This window comes from Plecotus auritus (assembly GCF_963455305.1).
Source record: "Plecotus auritus genome assembly, chromosome: 9".
Taxonomy (NCBI): Eukaryota; Metazoa; Chordata; class Mammalia; order Chiroptera; family Vespertilionidae; genus Plecotus; species Plecotus auritus.
In genome coordinates, this window is record NC_137783.1 from 22,964,342 (window position 1) to 22,983,793 (window position 19,452).

The 19,452-nt window shown below is 44.3% G+C and overlaps 2 protein-coding genes across 2 annotated transcripts in view; both read left to right on the forward strand.

Annotated features, from left to right (window-relative positions):
- PIK3AP1 (phosphoinositide-3-kinase adaptor protein 1) overlaps positions 1-9,879 on the forward strand; it is a 105,449-nt gene extending 95,570 nt beyond the window's left edge. The window contains exons 15-17 of the mRNA XM_080687895.1: positions 1,576-1,646; positions 3,039-3,157; positions 8,430-9,879. Of these exons, the coding sequence (XP_080544021.1) occupies positions 1,576-1,646; positions 3,039-3,157; positions 8,430-8,487 (248 nt within the window). The 3' untranslated portion in view covers positions 8,488-9,879. The remainder of the gene's footprint in view (positions 1-1,575; positions 1,647-3,038; positions 3,158-8,429) is intronic.
- Positions 9,880-16,965: 7,086 nt separating this feature from the next.
- TM9SF3 (transmembrane 9 superfamily member 3) overlaps positions 16,966-19,452 on the forward strand; it is a 52,606-nt gene continuing 50,119 nt past the window's right edge. The window contains exon 1 of the mRNA XM_080640419.1: positions 16,966-17,237. Coding sequence (XP_080496545.1) covers positions 17,142-17,237 — 96 coding nt within the window. The 5' untranslated portion in view covers positions 16,966-17,141. The remainder of the gene's footprint in view (positions 17,238-19,452) is intronic.

Here is a 19,452-nt window from a genome sequence, read left to right on the forward strand (position 1 = left end):
ATGTGTATCTAAAATTTCCTTAAGGCAATTTAGAGAATTCTGATGACTTCAGAAGTGAGAGAGATTTTTCCAGTGATCACAGGTGATGGAGGAAGCAAGGGGCGCATGGCCCATCTCTCAGATGTTTCCTGGAGGACAGAAGTGGTATAAACCAGGGGTCCTCAAACTTTTTAAACGGGGCCAGTTCACTGTCCCTCAGACCGTTGGAGGGCCGGACTATAGTTTTAAAAAAAAAAAACTATGAACAAATTCCTATGCGCACTGCGGGCCCGGGACGAGTCGGCTGCTAAGCAGGACAGGCAGCGGCACCCGGCGGGCCAGATAAATGTCCTCGGCGGGCCGCATGTGGCCCGCGGGCCGTAGTTTGAGGATGCCTGGAACCCTCTCAGGGTGAGGGCAGTCCACTGTAGGGGAGGGGGAGGGGAAATTTAACAAGACAAAGGCAAAGTCCTCGGTTCAGGTACAGATTAATTTTAAAGACTTTATGCACATGTTTTACTTTGAGTTAGTTTGGGGTAGGAACAGAACGGAAAACATAAACGGTGCTTCTTACCCTGTGCAGTGGTTGATAGCCTAGGGATGGCTAGCTCATCTGGCTGGAAAATGTTAGTAAATGACACTGATGGATTTTACCCTACCCTGTGGCTGTAGACTGCATCCGGTCGCTGTTAGACAGTTTCAGTTACCTATTGCTATGTAACACACCACCCCAAACACAGTGGCTTGAAACGAACATTCATTTGTGAAGGAGGCTGAGGCCCTCACCCTCTGCAGGCTGATGACTTGCTTGCCCACATTCCCTCTGGATTGTACAATTGTGATACATGCACATGTTTGACATAATTTCTAAGTAGAAAACTTCAGCAACAAAATTTGTTTGCAGCTTTCAGAAGTAGCCCGAACAAGTGAGAAATAGAGCATCTCCGCTTCCCTGTCTGTCAAATCAGAATGCTAGTACCACATAGCATTTTCATAGGGGTTAAGCGATCATGTGTTCATAGCACACTAGAGGCCTAGTGCACGAAATTTGTGCACTTGGGGGGTCCCCTCAGCCTGGGGGGTGTCCTCTCGCTGTTCAGGGGCCCTTGGGGGATGTCTGACTGACATCCTTAGCGCTGCCGCACAGGCGGGGAGGCTCCAGCCACCATCGCTGCACTCGCCAGCCATGAGCCCGGCTTCTGGCTGAGCGGCACTCCCCCTGTGGGAGCACACTGACCACCAGGGGACAGCTCCTGCATTGAGCATCTGCCCCCTGATGGTCAGTGCACATCATAGCAACTGGTCGTTTCGCTGTTTGGTTGATTTGCATATTAGCCTTTTATTATATAGGATAATGTGTGGGAAGCCCTCCGAAAATAGTAGTTGTAAAGCAAAATATGTAATAAAAAGGTGAACCATTTTGTTTTATACTGAAAGAAAAACTAGTAAAATGGTATAAGATGGCAACATTTGAAGACACGTATATTCGCAGCTTATGTATTGTTGCTATCGGTAAAAATAAGTAAGTTAGAGTTGTGCATTGTATTTTAGCCTGAGAGAATGTAAGGTCCTGCTGATTTTGTTTGTACCCTTCAGGTAGCATGAGTAACCGATCCAGCACTCGGAGCCTCCTCAGTGTGAGCAGCGGGATGGAGGGGGACAATGAGGTGAGTGAGAGCCGAGACCCCCATCTGTCTTGTCCTAGGGGTCATTTCATCGCAAGAAATAGAAATCCAGGTGAAAGAAGCCAGATACAAAGGATCACATATTGTGGGATTCCATTTATATGAACTGTCTTGAATGGGTAGGTCCATGGAGACAGAATGCAAATTGGTGGTTGCCAGGGGCTGGGGGAGGGGGAAATGAGCAGAACCGGCTCAAAGGGTACAGTGTTTCCTTTAAGGGTGATGAAAATGATTAGGGACTAGATAGAGGTAGTTAGTGGTTGCACAATATTGTGAATATACTAAATGCCACTGTGAGCTGCTGGCTTTATAATGGTTTAATTTATGTTTAGAATTTCATCTCAATAAAAAGAGGAAAGAAGGAAGAAAGGAAAGAAGGGAGGGAAGGCATGAGGGAGGGAGGGAAGAAATCCACTCAGGCTAGTTAAGCCAAAGGGGCATCTATGAGAAGGAGCTGGATGAGTCTCAGGGAATCAGCACAGCGATTGCAGTTTGGGGCCTAGATCAGGAGTGGCGAGATGCTAGAGCCAGTGCCCTGGTCTGTGTTTCTCAGGGCCACAAGCTCTATAGTCTCTACTTCTCTGTGCATATCCGCTCTCTTTTCTCAAAGCTCCCTGGCCTTTTCTGCCTCCACAGGTATAGTGGCAAATAGTCCCTTGAGAGCCACAAGACCTCCTAGCAGGGAGTCGCTAGCTGACGTAGGCTGAGGCCCAATTTGGCTTATGGTTCTGACTCCGGGAACAGAGGCTGGGACAAGTGGTAGGGGTCACAAGGGAAAGAATCACCCAGGAGACTCCCTGAGAAAGGGTCCTCGGAGTGGACCACCCCTTCAGTGCACAGCTTGTTTTACCCTATGACGGTTCTGTTGTCCCCCAAAGGGACTTCTGTTTAAAAATAAAAACTCTCCAGCTCTAGCTGGTTGTATAGAGCAGTGCTTCTCAAACTTTAATATGCATAAGAGTTGCCTAAGATCTGGTTAAAATGCAAGTTATGACTGAGCAGGTCCAAGGAGCAACCTGAGATCCTGTCATTTCTCACAAGTGTCCAGGTGATGCTGACCTTGATGGCCCAGAGACTGTGCTTTGAATAGCAAGGACCATTAATGATCATGTGGGCCTGATTGTCTCCTGAGCGGCTCCAGGAGTCAGTGGAAAGCTGCCTTGGTTTTGCTGGGTTGATGATAAGTTTGTGAATAACCTTCAGCCAAAGGCTGAGGAGGCGGAGGGGCTTTGGGGATAGTGGTATCTGTCCATCTGCCTTCCCTGATCTTGAAATATGCTGGGAACTTAGCACATGCTGGTTGTGTGATGTAATTTTCACCAATCCTTCTTGTGTTTTTGTTTTTTGTTTTTTGTTTTTTGTTTTTTGCTGTAGGATAATGAAGTCCCTGAGGTTACCAGAAGTCGGAGTCCAGGCCCCCTACAAGTGGACGGAACACCAGCCCTGCCCCTTGATAGGCCCCCCAGGGTGCCTCCCCGAGCTGCCTCACAGAGGTAACATTGAAGCTGATAGGAAAGTTTTCCCCTCACTTTCTGAATCTTGTTTAAGTTGTTAATTTAAGTTGTTCATCAGAATGGAATTTAGAGATGGTTCGTTTGTTGACCCATCTCAGTTGCAGAGTAGGGCATCAGAGAGAAGAGGGGCCAGGAGCGAATCATGATGATCTTCCTGGTGGAAGATAAATCCCGGGGGAGAGGAGGAGTTGGGGACATCTAAGATGACCTAAGAATGAGTGCCTGCTTTTGTCATATTTCAGGGTGGACGCTTCATTAATTTAAGTGATGCTTTATTCAGTTGCACACACTTTTAATAGCAAATGAAATATTTCATCGATGAAATACATTGGCAAACATCAACTTTTTGAACAATTTGTATCTATTTTATTATAATTTAGCTCCCTACTAACTAATTCCCTTGGCTGTATTGTGAAGACAGTGCCTTTTGGGAACCAGGAGGCAAGATGGAATTGGGAATGAAAATTAAGGGGAGAGGCAGCATGGAATGGTGGCGAGGAGCATGGCTCTAGTACCTTGCCACCTGGAGACAGGTCTCCTCCGGCTGTCACTTGTGAACTTGGCTGAATTAATGAACATTCATGTGCCTCAACTTAGTGTAACTCCATTCCTGCCTCCCTCGCAGCTCCCACATCCAGCGTGTCTCCAGGCCCTGTCCATTCTGCTGCCCTTCCAGCTCTCAGATGCACCCCCTCCTCTCCATCTGCCAGTACCTAAGTTCATCCACAGAGGCCCATATTTACCTCTCTGCCTCCAGTCGGTCCCTCCTCCACACTGCAACCAGAGTGCACTTTCTAGAACAGAAATAGCTGATGGTGTCACTTCCTGGCATATACGCTTTCACATTTAATTCTATATTTTTTAGCAAGCTCTAATCTCCGTCTAGCCTTAAGTCCCACCCCCCTGCTGTATTCACCAAGGCTCCACCCCTTTAAAATCCCCAGGGAGCTGTGCCAGTTTGTACCCTGTCTTTCTTCAATCTGCTCCTTTTGCCTGAAATGCTGTCTTCAGTCTCTGCTTAGGAAATCCTGACACATCTTTTAAGACTCAGTCCAAGTACCACCTCCTCTCTGAAGCCTTCCCTGATGCTCTTGGGTGAACTTTCTTGTGATTCCCCAAACACCTCGATGATACTTCATTCCACATTGTGGCCCATGTTTACATACCCGTCTCCTCAAGTCGATGGTGAACCTCAAGAGAATAGAAACTATTTTTGATTAAAAAAATTTTTTTTCTACTCTCTCCATGCTTACCATCGTAACCAGAACATACTAGAAATTGAACAAATATTTATATTTACCATGTAAATGAAAGAGTGGGTGGGTGGATGGACTGGTACTGTTTAGTTTGGGTTAAACAGTTAGCCTCATGTCATCTACCACAGGTGGACTATAGCTTAGTGCAGGGGTGGGCAAACTTTTTGACTCAAGGGCCACAGTGGGTTCTTAAACTGGACCAGAGGGCCGGAACAAAAGCATGGATGGAGTGTTTGTGTGAACTAATATAAATTCAAAGTAAAGGAGCGGAGGGGAGAGCAAGAGAACCGGATAGAACAGCCGGATCCGGCCCGCGGGCCGTAGTTTGCCCACGGCTGGGTTAGTGGAAAGCGGCTTCACACTCCCACCTGGTGTAAGTTCCCAGCATATTTCAAGATCAGGGAAGGCAGATGTGACAAGAGCAGGAACAGATAGATGCACTTTATCTTTGCATGGCTTCTTAGTCCCTATAGGGTGGGTACCTGGCAATGCCTTCCTCTTCTTCGGTAAGGTCCTGCCAGATGAGAAAAAAAAAATTCTTGCTGAGCCATTGCCCTTTTGTTTTTGAACTTATTTTGCCATTTACTAGTGATTTGCCAGTCACTAACAATCTATGAAGTCCCCTTTAAGGCATAGCCCACTACCACCTAATCCAAACACACTTCTGGGGGCTCCCGCAGTACCGGGTTAATCCTAAAGCTGGGCTTGTAAAGAGGCCTGTGGAGTTCCAGGAGGGACTGAAGTGGTCAGGGAGTGAGGGGACTTGAGACCAAAGCTATTTACTTATTAATAGAGAAACTTCAACATATATTTTTTACCAATGCTATGACCATACAAAATCATACCCAGCAAGACAGCAGTGCTGCTTTAAAAGAATGTTAACCAACATCAGATTGCTGGGTTCTTGAACTAAACTTATCTTTGAGACCTCAACCCTCAACAGGGAGGAGAAAGCAACCAGTGCCCAGTATCTCTGGACAGTCGTGTCTCTGGCTCTGGCTTCCCAGGGTCCTGCAGAGGCTGTCTCCCCACAGGCCACCCTTGGTTGGTTCAATACTTCTTTTCTCCCATGGTTCTGAAATGTTTAAAATCACAAATCCATTTCCCTGAGATGGGACTTCCAAACCTTCTCTGGGGTTGCTCATCAGAATGAAAGTTAGAGATGGTTTGTTTGCCGACCCAACCCAGTTGCAGAGTGGGGCGAGGAGGGAATCATGGTGATCTTCGTGGTGGAAGATGAAAGTAAGGCTCAGAGAGCATACGTAGGAAAAAGATCTAAGAATAGATCTTTAATTATATTGATAAATTATTAGCTTTACTTCTTGAGTGCCTACTCTAAGCCAGAAACTGTGCTACCCTCTTTCCAATAGTGATGTCCAATCCTCACAAAATATTCCAATGGAGGTGTCATTACCTGTGTTTGGTAGGTTCAGAGAACTTGAACTCGTCCTTCAGACATGTGCATAAGTGTCTCTGCTATATGCTCCCATAGGTTATGACTTTCCTGGTCAAAACACTCAGTAGAGTACTGACTTTCTTTATTGTCATTCTCATCTATGACATTCTCAGCACCGTGAATATGGAATCTATGCCCATTTTACTTGTTGTTATTTCATCCCATATCCAGGAGTAGATGGATAATAGATATTTACCTACTATAGAAAGGAAAGAAGGAAGGAAGGAAGGAAGGAAGGAAGGAAGGAAGGAAGGAAGGAAGGAAAGAAGGGAAGGAAGGAGGGATGAAGGAAGGAAGAAGGGAGAAAGGAAGAAGGGAGGAAGGAAGGAAGGAAGGAAGGAAGGAAGGAAGGAAGGAAGGAAGGAAGGAAGAAAGGAAAGGAGAAAGGTAGAAGGGAGGAAGGAAGGAAGGAAAGAAGGAAGGAAGGAGGGAGAAAGGAAGGTAGAAAGGAGAAAGGAAGGAAGGAAGGAAGGAAGGAAGGAAGGAAGGAAGGAAGGAAGGAAGAAGGGAGAAAGGAAGAAGGGAGGGAGGAAGGAAGGAAAGAAGGAAGGAAGAAGGGAGAAAGGAAGGAGAAAGGAAGGAAGGAAGAAGTGGTATCATCTGACTGTCCCTGGCTTTCTCCTATAAGCCCACAGTTCATAGGGTAGACTGGGGAGATGGAAGGGGATTTGCCCATTTGTTTTCTCTGGATAAAGAGACAACCATATAAAACCAGCTACTCCCAGGGGCCACAGCAGGACTTCCTGAGGATATCTGTGGTTATTTTTTCCTACTTCTGCCTCTCTCTGTCATTCCTGAGAGAGCCTTTCTTTTCCCATTCTTGTCATTTCCTTGACCTATACAAAATGTGCATTCAGAAGACATTTAGTAAATATTTACTCACTGATTCATTTAATCCTCAAGTATGCAACTCCAGGGTAACACAGTTCAACTGCAGCACCTGACAAAGCTTTCTTTCTTGACTTACTGACTTGCTTCCAAGAGAATTGATATTGGGTCTAGAGCACACATGTGGAAATACCACCTGCAATCGTTGCACCTGTTTGTAAAAGGACTTATCCAAGTCTATCTGGAGTGTCATTTAGGACTATTCAAAAAGCATCCAGAATATCAGGGAGGGGGGCTTTAGGAAAGCAAATGTGGCGTGGGGATAACACACCTAGTGATCCCATGAGGAAGTCATTGTGAGAAGCAGACCGGAAATTCTCACTTCTTCTCTCAAGGGACCTTCCTGCTATAGTGTGTCTCCTGCCTGGCTGCATATTTGAATTCCTGGTGTTTTACAATTAAGGTTTTGTCATTATTCAATTTACAATTAAGGTGTTTGTCAATTAAGGTATGGCAAGTCAACAGATCAGGGATGACTGCTGTTGAAAAGACAGTTTGTTATACTCACAGATCCCAAAGGGGTGGGGGAGGGAGGGCACTGGGTTTAGTCAGGAGAATGGGAGGGGAAAACTGTAGGTGAGAAGAGCTTTTGTTGTGGTTTCCACAGGAAGGAGCAGTGAGATGGTTAGCAGATTTAGAACTGAGTAATTTCAGCAGGCCTGGAGCAAAGGGGTTGCCTCTAGTGTCAGGCACCTAGCCCTGAGGTGGTTAGGGCAGGTGGATAGTCCCCCCTCCAGTTCTGGGTACTATGAAAGGTGTGCTCCCAGGTACATTGTTTGCTATCTCTAGGAATTAGTTTACCCTTCGAGGGGCAGCCTCTTCAGGCCCAGATCAGCAAGACCCCAGATGTTAAAACATCAGAAAACGAAATGCTTGGTTAATACAATTGGTTGGGGGAGAGATACTATTAAAATGTTCTGATGCTTGAGCCCAATCCTCTAGCGGTTATGATGGAATGGGTCTGGGATAGAGCCTGTGGATTGGTATTTTTCAAAGCTCGACTGGTGATTCTAATGTGTAGTGAGGATGGTGAGCCACAGCTAGCATGTATGTCACTCGGAGGTCCCTATGTATGGCCAGTTTCATTAATTAAGGAACATGTCCTCTGTATAACAGACCAAATTTGCAGCAAATCATGGATGCATAAGAACTACTTAATCAAATTCATTTTTAAATAGTTGCTTTATCTTTCTTTTAAAAAAATTATTATGCAGTAATTACAAAGGTTAAAGACTCTTCCATCTCAAATAAAAGTATCTATTATAATTATACACATAGCATAGTACCTAATAAGAATGATTCCAATAAATATCACGGTGCATTTTCTTTTTTATTTTTATTGAATTTGTTGGGGTGACACTGGTCAATGAAACTATACAGGTTTCAGGTGCACAATTCTACAAGACATCATCTGTATATTATATTGTATGTGTTCACCACCCAAAGTCAAGTCTCCTTTTATCACCATTTATCCCTTCTTTCCCTTTTCTTCCTCTCCCCAGCCCCCTTCCGCTCTGGCAATCACTAAACTGTTACGGTGCGTTTTCAACCTGGAGAGAGGAATCCTTCCTCATTTGCAGTGTTTGACATAGGAAATCCTGTTCACATCACAATCTGCAAGGTCATGCTTTTGCTTTACCTTTCATTCCAGGCCTCCGGCCAGGGAGATCTTCCACCCTCCTCCACCTGTTCCACGCAGAGGTCGTTGATTCCACCTCCTGAAAGCTGCCTACTCCAGGACTTGGAGACGAGCAGTTTCCAACCTGCTAATGATGTCTTCATGTTGCATTTTATGGCGTGACTGCTGACCTTGAGACCCACTCTCATTACTGATATTGTTGCGGCGCTGCTGGTTCGGGCTTTCCTTAAAGAAGATATTATTGAGGCATGAAGGAGGGAAAAACTAAGGGCTTTAGTCACCATTGCCAAGTATATTGACCCATACCCTTGTTTGCCAAAAGGATGAAGACTTAGTTGGGATACTTACCTCTAATTTGACATGTCGGAAGCCTGAAAGATTGGTTAGAAATGTACATTACACATGATTTTACTGAAATGCATTTATATTAGGCCTTACTTATTTGTTAGTCCAGACTAATTTCTACAAGTGGTCATGGTTTAGTACTTACAGTATTCAAGTAAGAAGACATATCCTGATTTTTAAACGATTCTTCGACTTTTCTGTTGAACAGGCCAGCACTGTTCCTTCATCTTGTATTAAAACCTGTGAGCAGATACCCAACTATGTAAATAACAAAGTATGAAGACTGAGAGACTGGGAACAGGAGGCTGGTGTTGCAGTCAAACGCAGGAGGGTGTGTAAATGCCAGGGCTGGTCACAGACAACAATCTGAAAAGGCCTTCAGAGAGGGATTAGTCCCAGCTTCCCTGATCTAGAAGTCAAATTCAAGGTTCCACAGACGTCTGGATCTGAGAGTATTCGGCTGCCTAGAGGAAGAGGCAGTTCAGAATCTGGGCCTGCGAATTCCAGGTGACCATACTTTCCATCTCCAAACAGCCAAGCCCGCTCCCTCAGGCAGTGCCCAGATGTAGACATTCAGTCAGTGACTGACTCTTGTCCTCCAGAAGTTTCTTCCATGATTTCCCATGTATTCCCCCAAACTTGGGCATTAATACTTCAGTGTGCTTTCAAAAAAGTGATGCTGCCAAGGAACATCTATTAGTGGTTGGAACCAGAAGCTTGGGATGCCAGGGACCCCATTTATTGCTCTGCCGTCTTTATAGGTCTTAGTTCTGGCCATAAAGAGAGAGGAGGGTCCTTGGCTAAGGGGTAGAAGGGGAAGGAAGAGCCTAAAGTAGAAATAGTTATTTTCTTATACACCTATTATTACCACTGGGCTGGGAAATCTGTTTGTGCAGAGAATATAGAGCCTAAAGTATGTTATTAATTTTTAGTCCTTGCCACATCAATCTATCTTCAAAACACAGGTCCTTAATTTTATATTTATACATATAATAAAATTTGTATTGGACCTATTAATTTTAAAAAATGTCAGAAATCTTGTGGTTTTCCAGGAAATTATTCTCTGTCCTACACAGGTGTATAAAAGCCACACTATTAAAGATCATTTAGTACAGTTTTATTGGGTTCTTTTTTAATAATTAAAGTTTCTTTTTCTTTTTTTTTTTTAAATATATTTTATTGATTTTTTACAGAGAGGAAGGAAGAGGGATAGAGAGTTAGAAACATCGATGAGAGAGAAACATCGATCAGCTGCCTCTTGCACACCCCCTACTGGGGATGTGCCCGCAACCAAGTTACGTGCCCTTGACCGGAATCGAACCCGGGACCCCTCAGTCCGCAGGCCAACGCTCTATCCACTGAGCCAAACCGGTTTTGGCTAAAGTTTCTTTTTCGATCTCATTCCTCAGTCCAGCGAACAAGGTCTATTGAAGTTAATAGCTTCTGAGATCTTGGTTGTTGTTTTTTTCTGACATAAAATACACTATTGGCCATGACCATCAAGAGAGTGTTTGTGCACCTGGCTGGGTGACTCAGTTGGTTGGGGCATCGTTCGATACACCAAAAGGTTGCAGGTTCGGTTCCAGGTCAGGGAACATACATAGGTTGTGGGTTCGATCCCCAGTTGGGGCATGTAAGGGAGGCAACAGATCAATGTTTCTCACATTGATGTTTCTTTCTTTCTCTCTCTCTCTCTCTCTCTCTCTCTCTCTCTCTCTCTCTCTCTCTCTCTCTCCATATCCTTGGGTGAGGATAAAAGAAAAAGAGAGAGTGTGTGTGTTTATGCAAATAACCTACCTACCTTATGTCTGGCACATAGTAGCCACTCCTCAATGGCCCCTTACTCTCCTTGTCACTTATTTGGGAGAAACAGGGTAATGTGAGATAAAAGGAGAACAAGACATTATCATGTTTGTATGGTTGTCCTTCCTTTCATTTATAGACAGTCTCCGTATTTACCACACTGGATTTTGATAAAAGCTATATTTTTAAAATATTTAATACCTCTAATCCTTGTTTTGGATGCCAGATTTATATTTTTGTAAATTCTCTGATTGACCAGCATTTAGATCAATAACATGGTGCAATCTATTGCCAGTCCATAGTGTCAGCATCTTTACATACACATCATTGTTTGTGCAATACTGGGATATCTTACTGCATATGTGAAAATAAGTGGAAAACATAAAATTGAAGTGCTATTGAGAAACCTGGGTTTCAGGAGTGTCAAGTCAAAAATGGAAAGTCTTAAACCCTCACTAGATGTTCGTTGAATACCCAAAGTGATTGGTCATGTGTAAAAGTAAAAGAAGAAAATGAAAAAATTTTGATGAAACACTGGTACTGTGTAATATCAAAGAACTCTCTGATGATGAGGTAAAAAAAAACTTGTCATTTTTCTAGATAAAGAACCACCCATTATAACATAAATTTATTCAACTTCCACTACCCAACTTTTGCACACATTTTTAGGAATACGTTATGTAACAAAACCATGGATTTCAATACAATGAGGATCACAAGCTGTGTTGTAACAAGGTGTCCTAAGAAACTCTGGAAAAGTTTCCTATATGATGCTTCGGGAGACAGCTCTGCTGTCACCATCCTTCCCTGCGATTTTACAAGCTGGTGCAATAGGAAGTAAAATAATTAGTCATATTCATTGCCATTGTCTTTGCCTCTAATTGTACAAGGTACATTGTCCTCCAGTTTCTAGGTGAGCACTGTTCCTTTATCTTGTATTAAAACCTGTGAGCACATAACCCAACTATATAAGCAAGAAAGTATGAAGACTTAGAAACTATGAACAGAAGGTTGGTTGTTGCAATCAAATAATTTAACTTGACATATTTAATGATGTGAGTAATCCCCAATGCTTTGTCATAATTAGGCAAAGTGATACTATGTAAATGACCTCAAGGAGTATTTTTCCAAGTCAATCTAAATGCTCTACCTTTATCCCCACCCCTTTATTTTGCTTTATTATTAAAAAGGAGAGGTCCTCGTCTGTCCTTTATCACCCCAATAGCTGGGATTTTCAGATTCCTCTCCCGTACGCCCCAGGAAGCAAGCTGGTTTTCTGTGCTCCTCTTTCAAAGAATAATGTGTGGTTTTGCAGCTGGTTGGCTGAGGAAGCATTAGGAACAGATTTATTTCTAAGAAAGACAAGTGGCTAATTTGGATAACTTTAAAAGATTCCTCCTAACCATTAATCCTCAAATTTGTGGAGGCTGTCTGTATAAACATTTGCTTCAGTTTTATCAATAAATTGTGTTATGTTTATTTCCAAGTGTGTTATTAAGAAGACAACATGGCCTTCCTCTTTCATTCCTAATGGCCGGGAATGAACACATTCCTAATGTGTTCACCAGGGTGGTGAAAAGAAGAGTAGGAGGTTGGAAATACGTTCTGAATTCTCAGGCACAACTCAGAATTCGTTTTCTCATAGAAACTGTAATAAATAGTAGGTTCCCAGGCTAGCCCGCCAAAGCCCATTTAACCCATGAAATACCTGTTTTAGCTAGCTATGCATGCAGTAAGAGTTAGCATGATGTAGAGAGAGAACATTGGCTTGGAAGTCAGGAAACCTGGAGATCACATAACTTGACTCCCCTGGTCTGCTTCATCATCTATGAAGAGTTTTGTGTGTAGTAATAACTCCAGGCTCCTTCAACTCTCAGTCCAAGTCTAAGGCAAGGAGTGGGGGAATCCCTCATCCTGAAGAAGCAGGGTGGCACCTTACTGGAGTCACCACCTAATTGGCAAGGGATCTTATTATGTGGCAGCTGCTGTTTCTTGCCCTGTATCATTGCTGTACCAGATCAGTTTTTTTAAATGTGTGAGAAACAGTGAAATAGAAACTGAACAAAGAAATTAACAGCCGTAGTTGCTCTTCAGTCTAAGAACCAAGTGTTTTTAAGTGATTTCTTCCTAAAGAAAAGAAATCAGGCCAATGATAAAGTTCTTTACTACCTAGAACATTTCGGCTAGAACAGAAAAGGTAGAGGTGAAAGGTGGTAATAGCAATAGAAGGACTGCTCACCCCAGAATAATTAGAAAGACAAACATACCAAAGCAGAAAGAAGGAATAGAATTTCCAAGAAAAGGTAGCTGAGGGTGGAAATCAGAAGACATGTTGTCATCTGTAGACCAAGACTTTGGATGATCATTTATTAAGAATGAGAATAAAAAATTGAAATTGTGACCCTGGCTGGTGGTGTGACTCAGTAGGTTGGGCATTGTCCTGGGCACCCAGGGGTTGCTGGTTTGATTCCCAGTCAGTTGGGGTGCATGCCCTGGTTGTAGGCTCAGTTCCTGGTGGGAGGCAGCCAATGGATGTGTCGCTCTTGCATCAATGGTTCTTTCCCTCCCCTATCCCTTCTCTCTGTAAAAATCAATAAAAAAATCTTTAAAAAAGATTGAAATTGTAGTTTTCTGGATCATTTACTGGTCATAGACTCTATAACCAATTGAGTCTTATTAGAACCACCAAAAGGAGAGGCTGTACAGCTGGAGGGGGAGAGTTCTGTTCAACGGCATTTCCCCCCCCCCCTCCCCGCCCCACCTTATTGGTATTAGGGGAATGAGGTCATTAATCTTAGATGAAGAAACTGGTGAAATAAGATGTGTCAATATTTTCCACTCCCCAGTGTGACAGAACAGCCCTGAATTTGATGATGCTTCTGAGTTCTGCTTCTGAGCCTGAGGTCATCAGATTCCAAGGATCTTTGAAGCCACAGTCCTTTTCCTCTAATCAGTTACTTTATCTATTCCTTTTTCCCATATCTGCTACCAAACTTTTATCACCTAAAGCCACTTATTGTATTTTCTAGTGTTGGAGAGTGGGAATTTTTGAGCATGCTTCCTCCTAGTGAGAGGGCTAACCCCTATTTTGTAAAACTACTGTTTGGAATTCTCTGCTGTTTTTTTAGATGAACTCTTATTCTAAAAAATAACTTTGCTTTCTAGCCTGCTTGAATAATGAGGAAGATAAACTTAGCTGTCTGACCTTGTAGGCCAGAGACTAGATATGCCCATACTCTCAATGCCATGCCAGGTGCATTTTTTAATTGGATAGAACTGTGTTGTTTCCAAGGCCAGCAGCGAGATAACCACTAAGCGCAAATAGGGCTGGCTCTTTAATTAAGGAAAACTGCTTGGTTTTAAATTGTTTTAGACTGTTTGCTCTGCAAAAAACAGGATGTAGTGAACGGGTTTAAATATGGTTGGACACAAAGGGTCGGGGCTGCTCTCTGATCTCCCTGCGTGGAGAGAGAACAGTCGCCGGCCGGCAATAAAGGCTCCCTAAATTTTAATTTGGTCTGGACTCCAGTGGTCTTTACTCGCGTTCGCTCCACAACACTAGTACCTACCAAAGTTCTGGCACATAATAGATGCTCAATAAATAGTTGTTGAATTAATGGCCCTACATGCTCTTCCCACCATTATATTTTCCCAAATACTCCACCAAAACAGGGTTTCCTCTTCTCTCATTGCCCATCACTCCTTTGCCTGTGGAACATTTGCACAGTTGGTCACATTTTGTGTAGTTCTTTTTTTGGTACACTGTTATGCCATTCTCTGTTGTATATGTAATGTTTCCTGGTTTTAAGTCAGCACTCCCCAAATGAATATACCTTTTCTTGTGTCCTCCCCATCCCCAAGCAATTACCAATCCAGTGCTCCCCACACATAGCAAAAGCTTACTGACTCAAATATGTGGGGCTGGTGATGGCTGTTTAAGCAAGAAACTATTCATCCATCTTAATTCAGCACTTACAACACTTGTTCTTCAATTGCCCATCATCACTTGATTCAAAAGCAGTGATTATTCATTCACAGAACTTCACCATGAGCAAGTCACCACGGGAGGTGCTCAGGGGAATATACAAAGATGTATAAGACACCACCTCTGATTTCTATAGCAATTACTGGTATATGATTCATTCAGCAATTAATCATGTACTGCCTTGTAATATCTCTTAGACTAGCTAGAAAGTGTTCTTTAAATCATGCTATGCTATTTGACTTTCACTTACTAATGTGCCTTCACTTATTCATTCTTGAAATAGTTATTGAATGTCTGTGATGTGACAAGCACTATTCCTGCAGTTGGAACAGATATAAAGAAAAACAATTGGTAGTATTTGTCCTCAAAAAAGGTCAAGATGTAGTATAGAAGAGGAAATGGGACCAGATGGTAAGTATAATGTAACATGCCAAATGCGATTGGGGTCCGGAAGAAGAGAGGCTCACCTTCCTGATGCAAGGCTTCCCTGAAGAGGTGACAGTTTAGTCAGGCCTGGAAAGAGACCCCCAACCGCTGTCCATTTATTTGCATCCCAGGCGAAAGGAACATCAAGCACAAAGGCACAGAGATAGAAAAGAAGGTGGCGTATTTGGGGAATAAAGGATGGAGACCAGTGGGATGTAAAGCTGGGGAGGTAAATCAGGATCTGATTGTGCAGCTGCAATGCTAACAGGACTGTCCTTTAGCAAAGATTTCTTTTTTCACATTACGTTTGCTCATTGTAAAAAACATCCAAATATTTATAGGCATGTACAAAGTAGAGAGTTAAATATCTTAATGGTTGTGTCATAATCTTTCAGGTTGTTTTCGATGGTAGACTAATACATTACCATTTAAAATGGAATTATGCACTATTTTTTCAACTTCTTTCATTTAAAAGTATCTCTCTGATATCATTCCATGCCAGACACACGGGGCTATTTCCTTTTTTAAAATGGCGGCATTGCCCTAACCGGTTTGGCTCAGTGGATAGAGTGTCGGCCTGTGGACTCAAGGGTCCCAGGTTCGATTCTGGTCAAGGGCATGTACCTTGGTTGCAGGCACATCCCCAGTAGGAAGTGTGCAGGAGGCAGTTGATGGATGTTTCTCTCTCATAGATGTTTCTAGCTCTCTATCTCTCTCCCTTCCTCTCTGTAAAAAATCAATAAAATATATTTTTAAAAAAATAAATAAAATAAAATAAAATGGCGGCATGAATGGTAATCTATTAGTAGTAAGAAAGACAGGTTCTGGAACCGGACTGCTTGGGTTTGGCCTTTCAGCAAGCCACTTACCTCTCTGTGCTTCAGGTATCTGTACAATGAACATAGTGATAATACCTGTTGCATAAGGTTTTCTTTTTTGTGAGCATTAAATGAGTCAGTCCGTATAATGGGCTCAGAATAGTGCCTGGAAGATGAAAATCTTAGCTGTGATTCCATGAGTTATTTAAACACTATTCAAGGAGTGTTTTAAGCAAGAGAGCGGTATCATCAGGTTTCTTTTTAGAAAGGTCACTCTGGCCCCTGTTGGAGAGAATAAACAGGGAGGGAAGATTGGTGGCAGGGATCCTGCTGGAGACTGTTGGCTGTTCCTGGCAGAGGAAAGAGGAAAAATAAACTCTTGAGATATTTCTAAGAGACCTAGTGCTGGAACTGTTGACTTCTGACGGCTGAGAGGTACAGACAATCCGACTACAAGTTCCAGATTTTTGGCTTAGAGGATGGTGTGTGGTGGTGCCATATTCATGTTTATTTGACAGATGTTTTTGGAGTTCCTACCCTGAGACTGGTACTGTTCCCGGCACAGGAAACACAGCAGTGGACGGGATCCCTGCTTGGGCGGGGGGGGGGGGGGGGGGGGGGGAGGGGGGCGCTTAGATTCCAGGGGGCATTTATGTTTATGGACTGGAGACCAATAAATAAATAAATGAACAAGAATTTCAACAAGATTGAATAGTAGGGGTCTAATAAATAGCCGGTGATTTTAAAACACTTGTTCAACCCGGTATAAATTTAACAATCTCCCATAATGATGATTTCATGACCTCGTGATTCACGCACAGCGGCAGTGCCTGCAAAGGGTTATGTGCTCCGATCGCCCCAGCTCGAGAGGCGGCAGGTGAGACCCCATCTCACAGCCTAGGAAAGGGAGGCGGGAAGGTGGGCGTTCTGGCCGAGGGCGCACGACTCCGAGCGCCGGGACGCGGTCCGAGGCGGCTTCGGCCCCGAGGTTCGGGCTGGGTCACCGGCGCTGCAGCCGCGTCCGCGCGCCGGGCCTCCGGGACCCAGGGCGGCCGTGGCTCGCGCGGCCCGGGCGGGGCGGCCGGCGGCGGTTGCGGCCCGCGTCGCACGGCACTTCCGGCGTGTGCCGGGGTGGCCGGATGACGTGGCTGAGTCAGAGGAAGAGGCAGAGGAGGCGCCGGGGGGCGGGGGAAGCTACAGAGCGGGCGGTGTCGGCGGCGGCGCCGAGGAGCCAGCGGCGGAGTCCGGGCCCCGTGCGTCTGTCCGCGCCCGGTGGATGCGAATCGGCTGCGGCGGCGGCGGAGGAGGAGTCGGTGGGCGGGCGCCGGGCCGGTGGGAGCGCGGAGGATGAGGCCGCTGCCGGGCGCTCCCGGCGTGGCGGCGGCCGCCGCGCTGTTGCTGCTGCTGCTGCCCCGGGCCCGGGCGGACGAGCACGAGCACACGGTGAGAGGCGCGCCCGGCCGACGCGGCCGCCCCCGGCCTGCTCCCCGCCTCGCTGCCCCGGCAGGCCCGGCGCGGCCTGGAAAGCCCGACGGCCCGGTGGAGCCCTTGGCCGTCTGAGGGCGCCTTCCGGTTGGGCCTGGCGGAGCAGGAACCCGGGAGCTGGGAGGAGGCATTTCCTTGCGCTCCCGGGACAGGACTCGGCGCCCGAGTGCCTGGGCCTCTTTCTCCGACCCGGACCTAGATGGCGCCCCACCCCTGGGTCTGGGGCTCCTGAGGCCGGGGAAGGAGCGTGGTGAGGGTCCGGGCTCACTTCACCGCGGGGTGGGGGGTCGCAGGCAGGCCAGGTCGGGGCTAGCTGCGCTCTGGCTACTGGGGGCTACGACCCAGCGGAAGATGGATGCGATTACCCGTCATACCCAACCAGGAAATATCCACCCCTTTACGGTCCTCGCCGGCCCTTGTTGTCCCTCCTGCCCAAACCGGACTGAAACGCTGGCGTGGTGACAGCATTGATAAACTTGGGGTGAAGAGCAGTTTACACGTGTGCATGCACTCAGCCTACACGCACTCACTTCCGAGACTTTCTTGTAACTTAGTCCTTACCCTCTCCAGCCCCTGGAGGAAGCTCCGATCCCCGTGGTCTCCAACTAGGGCAGCTTCTGACTGTAAGGGGGCCTCAGTTTCCCCGTCTTGTCTGCCTGCAGCAGTCCTGTTTGCATTTATTCTAAAGTTCCTTGGCTGTTCAGTTGTCATGGATCTTAATGACTATTCAAGTAACCGAGGTTTTTAGGATGGTAGAGCAAGGCAGGAAAGTAATAGAAATTGACAGATTTCTTGGCGAGTAATTGTTTTTTATACTTTAATTCATTAGTGATACGATTTTGCATGAAAGGTAATGCATGTACTAAATCTGAAAGATTTGGCGGAGTCTTCTGTCGTTCCTGATAAGTAAGGAAATGAAGCAGTCGTCAATGTAGCCTACTTTAGATGTTATTTGTAATTGATCAGACTTATTTTCTCCACTCCCTGGGTTAGCTAGGCTCTTGTTTTACCTCTAAACTTTTGGCTACATTACCTTCAATCACAGCCGGAAACTTCTTATCTGTGTATTTTTTTAAGAGACAAATCCCACGTCGGTGACATGTTTTTGTACTATATTTGTGACTTTTCACCTTACCATAATTTTGTTCAGAGGTTAAACACTTACATTAAAAACTATTTACTGTTGTTCTGTAAGGTAACGTGTCTCAAAGTGTAATAACTTCATTTCCAATGGCCATCCTTTTAGTTAATGATACGGTTTCTAATATTTTTCCAGTTTTTTGAACACTTAACTAAGGAAAGTTACCATGTAAAACTCAGAATTCTCTCTTAACTGTACTTCCACTATACCGGCATATAAGCCAAGAGTAGTAGTATACTTTTTTATCTTATATTTTATAATGAACTGCTATAAATGGGAAAAACTATTCATTAAAATTTCAAAAATTGGAGGTGTATAAAATGGTCTTAGATTAATTTACATATTTAAAATGCAAATACTAATTGCACTGAATTTTTTTGCCAGGAACATTTTAAATTTTTGAATCAGTAATTGCATATACAGTATTTGATAAGAGGTTTCTGAGAGAATATGTGTATGAGATAATTGCTGGACAAAAATTTGGAATCCATGTCTACTTTGGATTGTTCTCACTCAGTTACCTATTAATAACTATTAAGAAAGCAAAAAAAAAGTTATAGGAAGAATAGCATTGCTATAAATATAAAATTTAAGTGTCACTCATATATACTTTTTACTATTAGCCAAAATATTTTACTACTTTCAAGTTTTTTGAAAATATTTTTTTAAAGCTAGGCATTTACCTTTGCCAGGTAACAGTACTAAAAAGGCTATGATTAAGTGAATTTTTTTCATACCAGTAAGGTCAGAAGTAGCCAGTGAAGAAAGAATGATACTGAAGGAGGAGGAAAATTGCTAAGGGAAGGTTGTTGCTGAGTAGATGCTTATTAAGTATTTGTGGAATTGAATTATTAAAGAACAGTTTTCAAAAGTTTAAGTTTACCCTTTATTTTTAAATTTTTTTATTGATTTCAGAGAGGAAGGGAGAGGGAGAGAGAGATAGAAACATCAGTGATGAGAGAATCATTGACAGGTTGCCTCCTGCATGTCCCACACAGGGGATCTGGGCATGTTCCCTGACTGGGAATTGAA